Source organism: Oreochromis aureus, linkage group 4 (genome assembly GCF_013358895.1).
Source record: "Oreochromis aureus strain Israel breed Guangdong linkage group 4, ZZ_aureus, whole genome shotgun sequence".
NCBI lineage: Eukaryota > Metazoa > Chordata > Actinopteri > Cichliformes > Cichlidae > Oreochromis > Oreochromis aureus.
The window spans coordinates 13418652-13432581 of NC_052945.1; the positions used below are offsets into that span (position 1 = coordinate 13418652).

A 13930-nucleotide genomic window follows, 5' to 3' on the forward strand; every position below is an offset into this window, starting at 1 on the left:
GGTTGGTAGGCAGCGGACTAAACTAATTTGAAGTCTGTGAGGAGGGATAACATTTATATATATCAAATGTTATATGTGTTTGATTAGCACGAGTGTTTTAAAGGGAAAATACAATTTTTTTAAGTATTACATAGTTGTTTTGATTTTTTGAGGGACACAGAGTTGAGACAGTTAGGGGTATACTGACTAGCTCCCACCCACGGTGGTACCCCGTACTGAAACTTGATAGAGACCTTTGGTCCTGCACACACAGACTAAAAGGGCAGAGAGATCTTGCTAAGAAAAGAATTTGGGGAGCACTTCACTGTAGCAGCAGTAACCCGAAACTTGTTCTTGGTCATACAGCTTCAGCAGAAGCACAATAAAGGAGAGCAATGGCTGATGACGCTGCTGATATAGATCAGCTTGAACCACAGCCCAGCCAAATCCACAGTGACTCTCAGGTTACTGGGCTAGACTTTCTCTTGATGCTACTGGAGATTTTGGCTATTTTGCTATCAACCATTTGTCATTCGTTTGATGGATATTTTGGCTGCTTCCAACTTCCAGATACCGAAGCACCAGAGAAGTTAGCGCAGATTGTGATAATGGTAAGGCTCTTTTATTCATTTATTTATTTAATCACTACATTTATTGTGCTCTGTATTTTTAAGTAATCACGAACAAGAAAATTTGATGTAACTTAAATAGTGTGGCTGTTTGTCTCAAAGATGAAGCAGGGGGTTTTAATTGTTTGGAAAGTTCATTCTGGAAGTTAGTAAAATAACAAGAGAGCTTTTTATGATGTTTATTAAATGTGAAATTGTAAGTTTTCTTATGTTGTTTCCGGTTCTTTGTAGATGCATTAATAAAATACCCTGCCAGAGGTCGTGCAGACAAAACAGAAACGCCCACAACAAGCTGCAGCTGCTGATTCTTCAGTGTTTCTTCTGCTGACAAGTTTCCAGCACACCAGGATATTTTGTGTCTATACTTTTGTATTATAGCCTACAGACTTCCTCAGTAAGATCTACAAATGCTGACAGTAATTTGTTTCTTAATGTATTAACAAATGGCCTTGTAGTGTAGTTGTTTACACATTGCCACTTTGATTCTGAGAGAACCTTTGGGCTTACATCTGGAAGGGGATCTAGTATAAAAATCTGCCAAATAAAACATCTGGAATGGGCTGTTGTGATAATCCTTTGTGTACAAGATAGAAGCTGAAATTCATTTACAAAAGATCGGAAAGTATTACAGTACAGAACCTAATAGAGGCCAGTAATTATAACTACCCAAGATCCAAACGGTTGGAGGAGCCCTTGGAAACCTGGAATGAAGAGTTTGTATCTGTTTGCCATTTTTATTTCTAAATAATTGAGACCCAAATAAGGTGCCTGAATAAATCTGGTGTGTGACTGCACTTTGATTAAAATAAATTATTAAAAAATACTAGAGCCTTTCTTTGATCAATCATCCAAAGTTAGGCGAAATGGTTTAGTCCACCTCACACTCCACTAGCCTTTGCAGCACAGCTAATTTAATCCTAACAATCCTGATAATTTTCTTAGGGATTAATAAAGTATGCTGATTCTGATTCTAAATGTTATTCAAAGCAAACATTTGTATCAATAGCATTTTCAGCTGAAAGTTCAGCAGCAGTGGCATCAAGCAGCACAGAGCTTTATTGTATGTTGAACCAGTGGTTCTTAACCCTTTCATGCATGAATTATGACAACCTCAATCCGTATTTTTTTCTTAAGTATTTCTATTCATCTTTAGGCATTAAAAAAAAGATTTTTGAACTTCATTTTTTAAACATGTACTTTTCAAAGAGTTTTTTACATGTTCACTTATGTGGACAACTGGCTGACCACTGTGTGGCAGGGTATGGAGTGACACCTCAGTGTCCAATGTAGTGGTTTATGTGCAAGTATACCATCGACACTGACACAAATACAAGAAAACAGCCTTTGAATAGCTGTCCACAGTAGTGACCACTATGCGTTAAAGGGTTAAAAGTTGTGCTGTGAGATAAGCGGAGCAATTTGACATAACATATCTTTATAATTCCAGTATCTGCAAGAGCCCATACTCATGTGTTTGAAACCATCAAAGATTTCAGCACTGATAGAAAAGCCACTCCTGTCCTTTATGTGGAATATCTGCTGCAAGTGACTCAGGTGCTTCTTGTCTCTTGATGGCTATAATATACCAGCAGTGAGGGCTTACTTTGCTGCAGTATGATGATGGCTACCAGGATGTTGTAATGGAAAGCATTACATTAATGCATGCCCTAAACACATTCTTAGCACGCTGGACATTGTGTGTTGTCCTGGCTGTTTTTACCTCTATTACAGTGCAGCATCTTGCATTCAACCTTGTGCTTTGGCTACAGAAACTGGTTCTCTCTGGGTTTGTGGTCTTGTAAAAAAAACAAAAATGGCTTGTTAACATATAATGGTAATGAGCAAAGGGAGATTTTGACTTTCTCATTGTCTCTTTTGAAGCACCAGTTAGTATGACTGAGCCTTACCATTGTCAGTGTGAGCAAACCTGTCTCCATGTTTTGTCTCTGACCCTTGCTGGGTAATTTGCTGGGCCTATTTTGACACTATGGGTTTTGACCAGGCAGCGGAGCTTGTCTGCAGATCACAATGTCTTTCGTGCAAAAAAAACAAACAAACAAACAAAACAAAAAAACAGATTCTGAGCATACAGGATATTGTCTGCCATAATTTTAAACTGGTAAACAGCAATGTTGTCGTGTTTATGGTACATGTTCAGTAGCTGGGGAAGAAACATTTACGGCATATTGAACATTCTTGAGTCCCTTTGGCTATCTTCAGTATAAATTGCCTGCAGTATTGATACCATTTCCTTCAGCCTTGTACTTGTTTGGGTACAGCTATTGGTTCTTTCTGGATTTATGTTCTTCTTAAAATGGATTTCAATAATATAAAAATGGAGATAATCAGTCATGGTGGTATCTCTGAAAGCACCAATCATAATTCGGTCTTACTGTTGTTGGTGTGGGCAAAAATCTTGTATCTCAAGATCTGTCTTGCGAATGGACACTGGAAGTCTGCACCCAGGACATCCTCTAAACTGGTTTACCAAAAGCCATGCTAGCACAAAAACTCCTACCATAGAGAGGTTTAACTGTGGAGAGGAACAGAGAATGAGTCGGACATTGTTTTAGCAAAATTACATACAAACTGAATATTGATTCAGCTGGGTGCCATAATCCCAGCAATACAACAAGAATGCGTTTCGGCACCAAAGGAATTTAGATTTGTAGACATGCTTTTGGCTATGATTGTCTCATCAAAATGCTGGTGACCATTCATAGCCATAAAGGCATCACAATTTTTCTGTGCTGTCTGCTAACATCTCATTTTCAAGTGTCAATCACTTTACACACTTACAATAAATTAAGGTCTACCCAGCAGGTGTCGACCTTGACGTGTGATGACTGATGCATTCTGAGCACAGTCAATGCTTGAAACTTTGGCTAGTGAGCCTTGTGTAGTTATTACTGCACAGGGGTGGTAAGTGGCCTCTTTTTACACTCCCTGCTTCCACTGAGTTCAGATGATTTTAGGGGACACATAATGGGTCATCTGGTTGAGAATTTACTTCTGAGTCCCATTTGATGTTGCAAATCAAGCATCATCTAAACAGGAACAACAAATCCAGGCAAATGGAAAAGTAGACTTTCATTACTAAGAAAAATATAACTGTCCTTACTTAATGATTGCTTCAAATGCTTGTGAAATCATAAGTTTACATCATACTACACTGCCCTCTTCTGTTTCAGGAGGATCCTATCATTTTTAGGACAGTGATATCTGAAAAATATCTGAATGCAGAGTACTTGATGTTTTAATATGGAGAGAAATCATATCACAAATACAAGTGCAGACAAGTATTTGTTATATTTTATGACTACATTAATGTCAAGTTTGTAGTAAAGAGGTTTTTGAAAAGATTTGAAGATCATGAATCATAAACTATAGTAAATAGCTTTCTTTCTTCTAGGAATAAATCTGACTCAGTATGCAAAGTTATTTTGTGAAAACATCCGTTAACATGATTGAAGTTCAATTTATATATATTTTAAAATACATCTATTTACAGATAAGTTCAAAGTAAAAGATGTCAAGGTGAAATGTTCCCAGTCCCACTTTTCTACCTGAAACCTTGCATTTTTTTCCATCATAATTCCTCTTCTGTTCCTGTTGCTCTGTTTTTTCTACTCTGCTTACCATGCTCGACTTTATACATCTCCATTAGATATTGTCCATTAAATTCTGTACATCAGTGCCAATTTAGACAGGTTCGTTAATGAGTTAAGCTATGCCCTCTACAGGATGTCCCTGGTAGTGACATATTTCTGACACATTTTTTTATGCCAGCGACCAAGTTAAAAGTATGCCAGTAAATACATTTAAACCTTATTACTGTTCATATTCTGTGCCTTCACAACATGGTTTGAGTTCATTTTGACCTAGGCTAAAAACTCCCCCCCGTCAAATCCCCTCAAATTTTGAACTACAGATCTGTTTAGGATGTCTATAAAGCCGTGTCTGTGTGTGTGTCTGTGTATATAATAAATGGATGATTAATCTTTAATGGTTTCAAGAGCAGTGCAATTTTTTAAAGGCTTTACAATTCATTTTTAGACAAAGCAACAACTACTATTACTACTATCATTTCAATCTAACTTATTTAAGAATAAATGGATTCTGATTTGGTAGCCTGGGATCAGTCTGCCAGGACCTCCACTCCTGGCTGCCGCCTGGCTCACATTGCACCCGACCCCTACGGTGCCTCCTGCAGGTGGTAGGCCTGCAGGATGATGGACCCATGTCCCTTTTTCGGGCTGTGCCCGGCCGGGCCTCATGGACTAAGGCCCGACCACCAGACGCTCGCCCTCGGCCACCCTCCCCGGGCCTGGCTCCAGGGCAGGGTCCCGGTAACCCTATCCCGGGCAGGGTGAACTGTTCCCTCGATGGTCTTTTCATAGGGGTCTTCTGAATCGCTCTTTGTCTGGTCCCTCACCCAGGACCAATTTGCCATGGGAGACCCTACGAGGGGGCAAAAGCCCCCAGACAACATAGCTCCTGGGATCCCTGGGACACACAAACCCCTCCACCACGATAAGGTAGCGATTCGCAGAGGGGAGGAGGCCCTAAGGCAGACCCAGGACACGCTGGAGAGATTATATCTCTCGGCTGGCCTGGGAACGCCTGGGTGTTCCCCCGCATAAGCTGGAGGAGGTGGCTGGGAAGAGGGAGGTCTGGGCTTCTCTGCTTGGGCTGCTGCCCCTGCGACTTGGCCCCGTAGAAGCAGAAGAGAATGGATGGATGGATGGATTCTGATTTCTTTTATTTTTATTTAATTTATTTTCTTACATTATGCTTGCATGTGGAAAACACAAATGCCAACAGATGGGCACATAATCGATTCTGGCATTTACACAGTACATTTCAAGACTTAATGACCATTTTAGCGCTTTTATCTACGAGTTGCACTTTAATATGCATGCTCATATGCATGACCAATTTACCTCTGGACTCTGGGAAGAAGCCATACAAAGTCTACAGAGGAAGGACCCTGCTGGTATTTAACCAAGAAATCACCTTACCATGATGTGATGGTGCTAACCACTCTACTACCGTGCCACCCTTTTTCAGATCACATCTCTGGGTCAAGACACCCTCTAACCTCTGTATGACCTCTGTTGCTTATAAGCAACACTGTTTGTAGATTCACCCATGACCCTTGAAAACCAACAAATTTCTTTGCAGGAACCCAGTGAAAAAAAAGTTTCAAGATTCATCTAAAGCCCCAATTTCCTTCATTTAATACTTACTGGATCTAAAAAGCTTTCAAATAGATGCTGCTTAAATTTGACCCAGAATAGTCTCATTCTGGCTGAAAGAATAACAGAGTTTTTGCTGCTGTCAAATATCAAAACAGGTTAAACCTGACCCAAACACAATTTGTTAACTGTCTTCACTGAGGACAAACTTGCTTGACCAGTATGTGCATGTATGTCGTTCACTGACACGTATGTGCACTGACACAAACTCAGTAAAATACACTATACCTCCCAGATGCAACAAATATCTGTGCATAAATGACAGTATATTCTATTGAGTTTTGAATAGCTTGAATAGCATTGCATAGATCTGTATTTTGGTTAAATTCAACTTAATTCAATTCAGTTTTATTTATATAGCCTTGAAAGTTGCCTTGAAACACAGGACTTAGCAGTCCTTTGTCATGGGTGACTCATTTGAGACTAATAAACACCACATTTCAGCCAGCTATGAAGTTTGGAAAGAAATTTTGGAAAGAATTAATGACCATTTGATGGTACTGATTGGGAGTGATTGTCAAAATACATACAATCAGTGTAAGTTGAAAATTGTAAATATCAGTGTATCATCATAAATTGTGTTTTTTGCGCAGTTTTTTTTTTTTAACCTAATGACATCAAACTTTTAAGGTACAGCAGACTCAAGACCTAATACAGTTGAAAGAACACTTGAAAAAAGCAGTTTTTGATACTTAATTTTGACCTTAACTTTATTAGCATCAGAAGTAACTCCCTGTTTCACTCATATCCTGTGCCATAAATACGCAGCAGTCAGTTCTATGACACTAAAACACCTAAAAATCAGAGAAAACTAAGCATGGTGGGATTTTATTTGTGGTCCCTGGTCCACTTTAAAAACAAAGAAAGTCTTGAGGAAAGAGGACAGTTAGGTGGACACACAATGTCTTGACTGCTATGAATATCTTTCAGGTACAGGAACATTTCTGATCTGCAGACATGCCCTCTGTTACAAATGCTTGGCCAAAATGATTGGGACCACAATTATCCATGACAGGAAACAAAATCATGTTGTGTTTGCATTTGTCAAGAAAGGGGAAGGACCTGTTGTGCCTGAAGCAGACAACATGTCAGATGGAGGTCTCTGGAGGAGCTTGGAGGACCAGAGGTCTGGGTTTAAATAAGGGAAGTTGAATCTGAGCCTTACCTGGGTGCAATAATAAACTGCGTGCATGGCCTGATTTTAGTATTAGTAGTGCTGCTTCTGATCTTCTTATAAGCATGGCCTGCATGCGGTGTGAGGACACTGTTCTAGGTTCTAGTTTCAGGACATGAAACACAAAATATACTACGGAGAACAATAGAAGACCTGGCAAGCTCTCAGTGTTTAAAGTTGGCACACCATGTGACAATGGTAAGAGGCTACATTTCATTTTCTATAACACAATGAATGCTGAGGCAGTATATGTTATTGTTGTTTTAAAACATGTTGTATTTGTCTAAATTCAAATGAACAAAAGTACAGTGTGTACATTTTATCCACATTTTGCATGGCTGGGTTGCTAATGTGGCTGGGAATATTTCATTGTTTTTTTTTTTTGTTTTTATAAACAGACGCTAGGACACATTTCGCAATACTTAGGTCACTTTTGCAAAACTCTTCACACAATTCTCCTAACTGACCCTCAGCTTGGCAAAGCAGTTCATTTCACATTCAAAATGCACTACAACTACCAAAACACTTTATTCAGGTCTCAAATAAACTCATTCTTCCAGAACACTAGCAAAGGTTGACAGCCAACAAACACACTTTGTCACCCACAAAACAATGACCTAAAAAACACTAACAACATGTAGCATTACACAGTGTTTTCTTGTGTAAAACAAGGACACATCTCTGTTCATAATTTCAATATATGTCACTGGAATGAATCAGACATCATGCAGAATTCGTTAATTTATGTATTTTTATTTTTTTGCACCAAGTAATCCCAAAATACAAGAATTTGTATACACACCATCCACTGATACACATACAATAGTAATGCTAATCTACTCGATCTTCTCCATTTGGCCACAGGTTCACATCCACATCACATCTTATGTCATCTAGGGCAATACACCTAGGAAAGAATCTTCTGGCATGCCTGATCCATCCCTGGCAATCTTCTGCTGATATCTCCAGGCATCCAGCATTCATTGCATCCAGGAGGGACATTTGATCATGTGGATGATGGTCGTAAACCTTCCACCGCCATGAGGAAAAGAATTCCTCTATGGGGTTGAGGAATGGAGAGTAAGGTGGGAGGAAAAGAGACTCCATTCTGGGATGGGCTGCAAACCACTCGGTGACTGCACGGGAGTGATGAAATACCACATTGTCCCATAAAATTATAAATGTTGGCTGATTCCTTCTCTCCGCATCCCTTTCCTCACCTAGCACAACCCTTCCATAGAGATCATGCAGGAACGCAAGGAGCCGTTCAGTGTTGTATGGCCCAATTAGTGGTCTGTGTAACAGCAGTCCATCAGTGGATATTGCTGCGCACATTGTGATGTTGGCACCCCTCTGGCCCGGGACATTCACTGTGGCTCTCTTCCCAATCACATTCCTCCCTCGTCGCCGTGCTTTGGCCAAGTTGAAACCTGCCTCATCCACAAAGATGAAAATGTGGTGTGTTTGCCTACCTTCAATCTCCATGACTCTCTAACATAAATCCACAAGGCAACATAAGCTGTTACAGTAGTAAATTTGTAAAAATTGTCTTTGTGTGTGTTTGGTTTTGTTCAAAAACAGATCTGTATTTTATTGTGATCTTACCTGGACATACTGGTTCCTGAGTTGCTTGACATGTTCAGAGTTCCTCTCAAAAGGCGCAGTGTACAACTGTTTCATCCTGACCTGATGTTTTTTCAGGACTCTAGAAATTGTTGTTATGCTTACACGGTGAATATTTGCAAAAGTAACGTGGTCTGCCAAGACTCTGTGTCTAATTTCAGTGAGTTTTATCCCATTGTTTCTGATGACCATATCAACAATGGCAGTTTGCTGCACATCAGTGAACATCCGTCCTCTCCCTCCTGTGTGAGGTAACCGTTGAGTCCTAAGCAGAAATGCAACAACAATTACACAAAAGCTTATTTACTTCTGAAATGTGCAAATGCCCTTGCAGAATACTAGTTACCTGTTGGTTTGCCGGAAAACTCTAACAATAGATGCCACTGTAGAGCGTTGCAGATTTGGCTGCACTCTCTGACCAGCCTCTCTCATTGAGTGACCATGATTTACTACATGATCAATTACAGTAGCTCTGATCTCATCTGCGACTACAGCTCTTGATCTTCCTCTTATTCTTCTTCCACCACACATACGTATTCCTCGCCCCCTCCCAGCCACTCTTCTTCCTCTTTCAGCCACTTCTCCATTTCTGGCTGGGTCCATGTTTACATCACAAAACAAACCTATTCAGCAGTTGTCTCCTTTTGTAATGAAATTGAAGGAGTAACACCTGTGTAGATGTTCATCTACAATGAGAATCAGCTGTGGCTGGTTAAACTGCATTTTTAGATTTAAAATTTGTTTCAATAAAATATTGCTGTTGAATTTTGCTGTCTTATTCAGTTTTGCATTATGTTATTGTTTTGACCATAAGTTTAACAGTTTTGAAAACAGTATGTAAGTACATGCAAAATGTCCTGTACGTACAAAGATTTTTGGCAGTTGTTGTGTCTGAGTGAGAAAATAATTCATGAAATTTGAGAGATGTAGTCACTGAATGCATTTTGTGCCAAAACAATAACTGATCCTCAGTTTAGCCCACATAGACTTCTGTTGTGCTCACTGTGTGAGGAGTTTTGCAAAAGTGACCTAAGTATTGCGAAATGTGTCCTAGCGTCTGTAAAAAACTGTAATACGTAATTATAGCTAAAAACTTACAAAGCACCATTAGCATGGCAGATATATTTGCCTTATAATGAAACACGCACTTTGTTCATTAGATGCTGCTTTACTTTTCTACTTAAAAAGTACAAATCCTGCATTCAATGTCCGACTTAAGTTAAAAAAAAGTATTGCCCTATAATGATACCTTAAGAACTTGAGATAACATATTTTATGATGGACAGCATATTCAGTATATATTGCAGCTGGATCTAGTTTATAATCTGATCTGTGGCTTAGATACATTCATACAGCAAAATGTATATATCTCAAAATAAGGTATCAACGCTTTTCAATACTTGAGTACAGTGTACATTATTTCTCTCTAATATACCCACTTCATGCCAGCAAAGTATGGGAAGAATCCTATTTTAATTAAAATGTTTGTATCTCCATGTGTTTCTGAGGAGGAAAGAAAGTCCCATAATGTTTTTCCTGACAAGCTAATATGTTCAACTTACATCTGAAAGGCCTGAGAATGGCAGTGCTTTATATCGTGTGTTTTATTAGTCACACTGAGAAGTAACTGTGTTGTATCCGTTTCATGATTAACTGGACTGACATAAAGTTTAATGATTTTCTTTCTAAAGTTTGTATCAAGTGCTTCAGGTTCAATGACCTTTGACCCCTTGCAGTAAAAGCAGAGAAGAAAAATACATTACATTTTTTTCCTAGCCATATGTAATGGGAATAAATATAGTTATCAGCCTGTGTTGTTAGACTGATTGCATGCTTATTTGTGTCATTAGCCGATATTGTAGTTCAGAACATTCAAAGATGTTTCTACAATAATCATATAACAGATACTGCAGTTTCACTTTGATAATCTTTGATAATTAAAGAGAAAAAGACACATATACACAGTTCTCCTCTCAAATGGTTTAATTTATGTAAATATTCTATGTCTAAAAAACACACAGTATGAACATGTTCACTTTTTGCTGTCAATACTTTAAGACTATTTCTCTTGTATAATCACAAATTTATTCTCAATGTGAGACCATCTATCAATATGGAAGCCACTAACAGGGTATATTATCTAAAAGATAACCTAATACTTTTTAATATTACCATTAAGAAGTCAAATATATCTGAAAGGAAGAACCCTCTGCAGGTTGTAACTTGTAGGACTGGCTCAGCAACCAACCAACCCAGAGACTGACAGAAACTAGGAGTGTATGGGTTTCCCAGTATGGTGGTGATAACGGCACAGCTCATTGTCAAAATGAGTCTTTGCATTTGTCATGAGGCTCCACCTGCACTGTCATATACAAGTGTTTTAACAGTTTGCTCAAAGTTTAACCTTAAACTTAGTGTATTTTTTTTAACATATCATTTGCAAGTATGTGTGTTTTTTAAGTTCTATCATCTCATTTTGTCTACAAAAATAAACCAAGGTCAAGTTCATATTAAATGTACCATTTCGACTTTCTTTTTTGGACAAATACAGACCAACTAAACAATCGTGAGATCGGGGTTGAATGTGCAGCTTGGCTTTGCGCACAAAGGTATTTGCTGCTGCTTGGAAACAGGGTGTTGAACAACAAACAGGGTAACACAACTAAAGTTAGCAGCTCTGACAGCAAAGTGATTGTTTTCTTCAGCTTTTTAACAGTTCAATGACGTTACTGTGTCCACTTTTATTGGATTTACCATCTATGGGCTGTGATATGTGGTTCTCCAGCAGGTTGAACATGTTAGACAGGATTGCAGAACAAAAGGTTTTACTGTTTGAGGCTTCTCTAAGATAAAGACTTGCTTGGCAATTCTCGCTAAAGGACAAGTCACGTGTATAAACCTTTCCATAGAATCAAGGAAAGAAACTGATAACATCTTGAAAATCCTCACTCCAACTAAAGCACTTCACTCCATTTTCAGTAATTCTGGACACTGAATACAACCAATTGCGTTTTCTTCTTTAAATGTCAGTAAATTACTCAATACCGGCACTTTGACCGAGGCATGCGGATCGCTGGGCTACATCAGCACAATCCAGGGAAAAACCGAAGCTGTCACTGCGAGTAAAACAAACAAAGACAGCAGGCAGAACAGCCATCCGGTTGTCGTGCAAATCCTACGCCTGCGCTGGGGGCGAGCCACAGATATTACAACACCGGGCGCATCTCCTTCAGTCATGGGTCGCCCTTGGGCGCTTATGATGAATATCTGGGATCCCTTTTGGCAGGGGCTGATCCGCTTCTGTCGGCGAGCTCGCTCAGAAAAGCTTCTAAAGCAGCGAGTGATACAGTAAACTTCACTCGGTAAACTGTCTCCTGAGGCGCGCCGTGCGCTCTGCTGCTGTCCCACCGGCAAAGGGAGAGGTACCTTCAGGGTCTGCCGCTCTTTCGGATCATTATCGGCCGCGAGTGACTTCAGCGCTTCATTTTGTTTTTCGATGAATGTAAGATGACGGCAGATCGGGCAAACGATCGTGTTTCTGATATTTCCATCGCTGTTGATGGTCACCAGTGTTTTGACTAGACAGTCGTGGCAGAAAACATGTCCGCAGCTTAAAGTTCGTTCGGCCCCGGAAAGATACTCGTAACATACCGGGCATTCTGGTCCGTCGTCCTGGCTTTCGTCCTTATAGAGTGCCATACTTCCAGTGTGAACTTAGTACAGAGAGCATGAAAAGCTAGACTTTGCTTACACGTTGAGGAAAAGCTCCAAGTTCTTTCTCTTCGATACAACTCTCTTACTTTTAACTGTGGGTGGAGCAGAGGCGTGCATAAACGTGTGGCACAGGGTGGCAGTAATCCTTAAATGGCCTTACCTCCAAATAAATGAAACATGTTAAAATAATTTTTTTTAAAGTTTAATCATAGTCTTTTGACTAAAACATAATTTAGCTTTAGTCATAATTTAGACATCAATTCTTTTATATTTACTCTAGTTTTAGTCAAATTAGTGCCATATTATAGCAGACTAAATCTAAAGTTGAATCAGTTGACTAAAATATAAAGTTTTGTTTGCACTTGATTGGATCGCTTTCAAACTTGTCCCGCCTTTCTCCAAAACTTAATTAGCTCTGATTGGATCTCTTTTTCTTCAATGATAAAAGCATCAAGATATTTCATCATAGTTTTTGCTCACTTGTTTTTATTCGGTTATCATGTTGTTTTTGTCAGGGAAAAAAAGGTTGTTTGCAAAAACTATGCAAGGAAAGTTACTGGTCAACAAAATTAGTACTGAAAAGGAGAGAGATGACCTCCCCAAGGGCTTCACTGGCTTCACTCAAATTTGAGTTAAAAACGAAACAGGGCGGAGTGAGTTGTCTATCAGTCAGGAGGTCATTATAATGAAGCCCGAGATCCCCCTGATGCATCCATGAATGTGCATGTGAATGTGAGGTATAGAAAAAAGTGCTTGTATATGTTTGTGATTGGGTAAATGTGACTTGTTAGTAAAAAATGCTTTGACTGATCAGTTTGAGTAGAGAAGAGCTATGCAAGTACCAGTCCATTTACCAGAAAAAGTGACATTGATGTGAACAAAAAAACATAACAACCCATTTTTCCTCTCTCCAACATCAGGCAAACAGGTGCCTAATATTAGCCATCAGTATCACCCCAATCATGTGACCAACAACAAAAAATATTACAAAGTGAACTTAACCAAAATATAACTTCCACTAGCATCACATTATGTACTTTGTTTGAAATTTAGCACTAGTAAACTTAACTAGCACAGCAGTGACCATAACATGAAAAAGTGCGGCAAGGAGTCAAAGCTTGAACAGTGGCAGTGGACTTGTTAGCATAGCATGCTGTAAGAATGCAAAAGTTAACCAGCAGCTTATTCTTATGTGTTGTTACTGAAATAAAGATGTTTCAGTCATTTGTAATATTTTGCATATAATTTTATATAACTTTTTTCTTGTTGGTAATAATAGTGGTGCCATATTATTAAAAATAATAATGAAGAGTTGGAGGGGCTACCTGTCAGTTTTTAGCTGGTCCCATAACAGATTCCAGAATTACTGCTGGTTGATAGAGCGGTTGTGCATAGTTTGCATGGTGTCCATTTCTTTTTTGATAGCATAGCTGTCATTCATTATCATCAAACTGTTACAGCCCAGGGATGGGGTCTAATAGAATAATGTAGTAGAGAAATATGCACTAGAAAAGTAGAAAAACTAACATGGACGTGCCTCAATTGCAATTACT

At 39.1% G+C, this 13930-nt stretch overlaps 2 protein-coding genes and 1 long non-coding RNA gene across 3 annotated transcripts; 1 reads left to right on the plus strand and 2 right to left on the minus strand.

Moving 5' to 3' along the window:
- Window positions 1–262: 262 nt before the first annotated feature.
- Window positions 263–1168, plus strand: LOC120440055. The gene is made up of 2 exons (XR_005612927.1): window positions 263–590; window positions 840–1168. It is a non-coding gene; the product is annotated as an uncharacterized LOC120440055 (long non-coding RNA).
- Window positions 1169–8046: 6878 nt separating this feature from the next.
- LOC120439840 lies at window positions 8047–9379 on the minus strand. Its single transcript, XM_039611113.1, has 4 exons — window positions 9010–9379; window positions 8646–8928; window positions 8374–8531; window positions 8047–8098 (listed from the first exon to the last, which is right to left on the minus strand). The coding sequence occupies exons 1-4, from the start codon at window positions 9264–9266 to the stop codon at window positions 8047–8049; spliced, it is 750 nt and encodes a 249-aa protein (XP_039467047.1). The 5' UTR covers window positions 9267–9379.
- Window positions 9380–10623: 1244 nt separating this feature from the next.
- LOC116317681 (RING finger protein 222) lies at window positions 10624–12509 on the minus strand. Its single transcript, XM_031736529.2, has one exon. It carries the CDS (start codon window positions 12360–12362, stop codon window positions 11742–11744), a length of 621 nt encoding a protein of 206 aa, XP_031592389.1. The 5' UTR covers window positions 12363–12509; the 3' UTR covers window positions 10624–11741.
- Between the last annotated feature and the right edge of the window lie 1421 nt (window positions 12510–13930).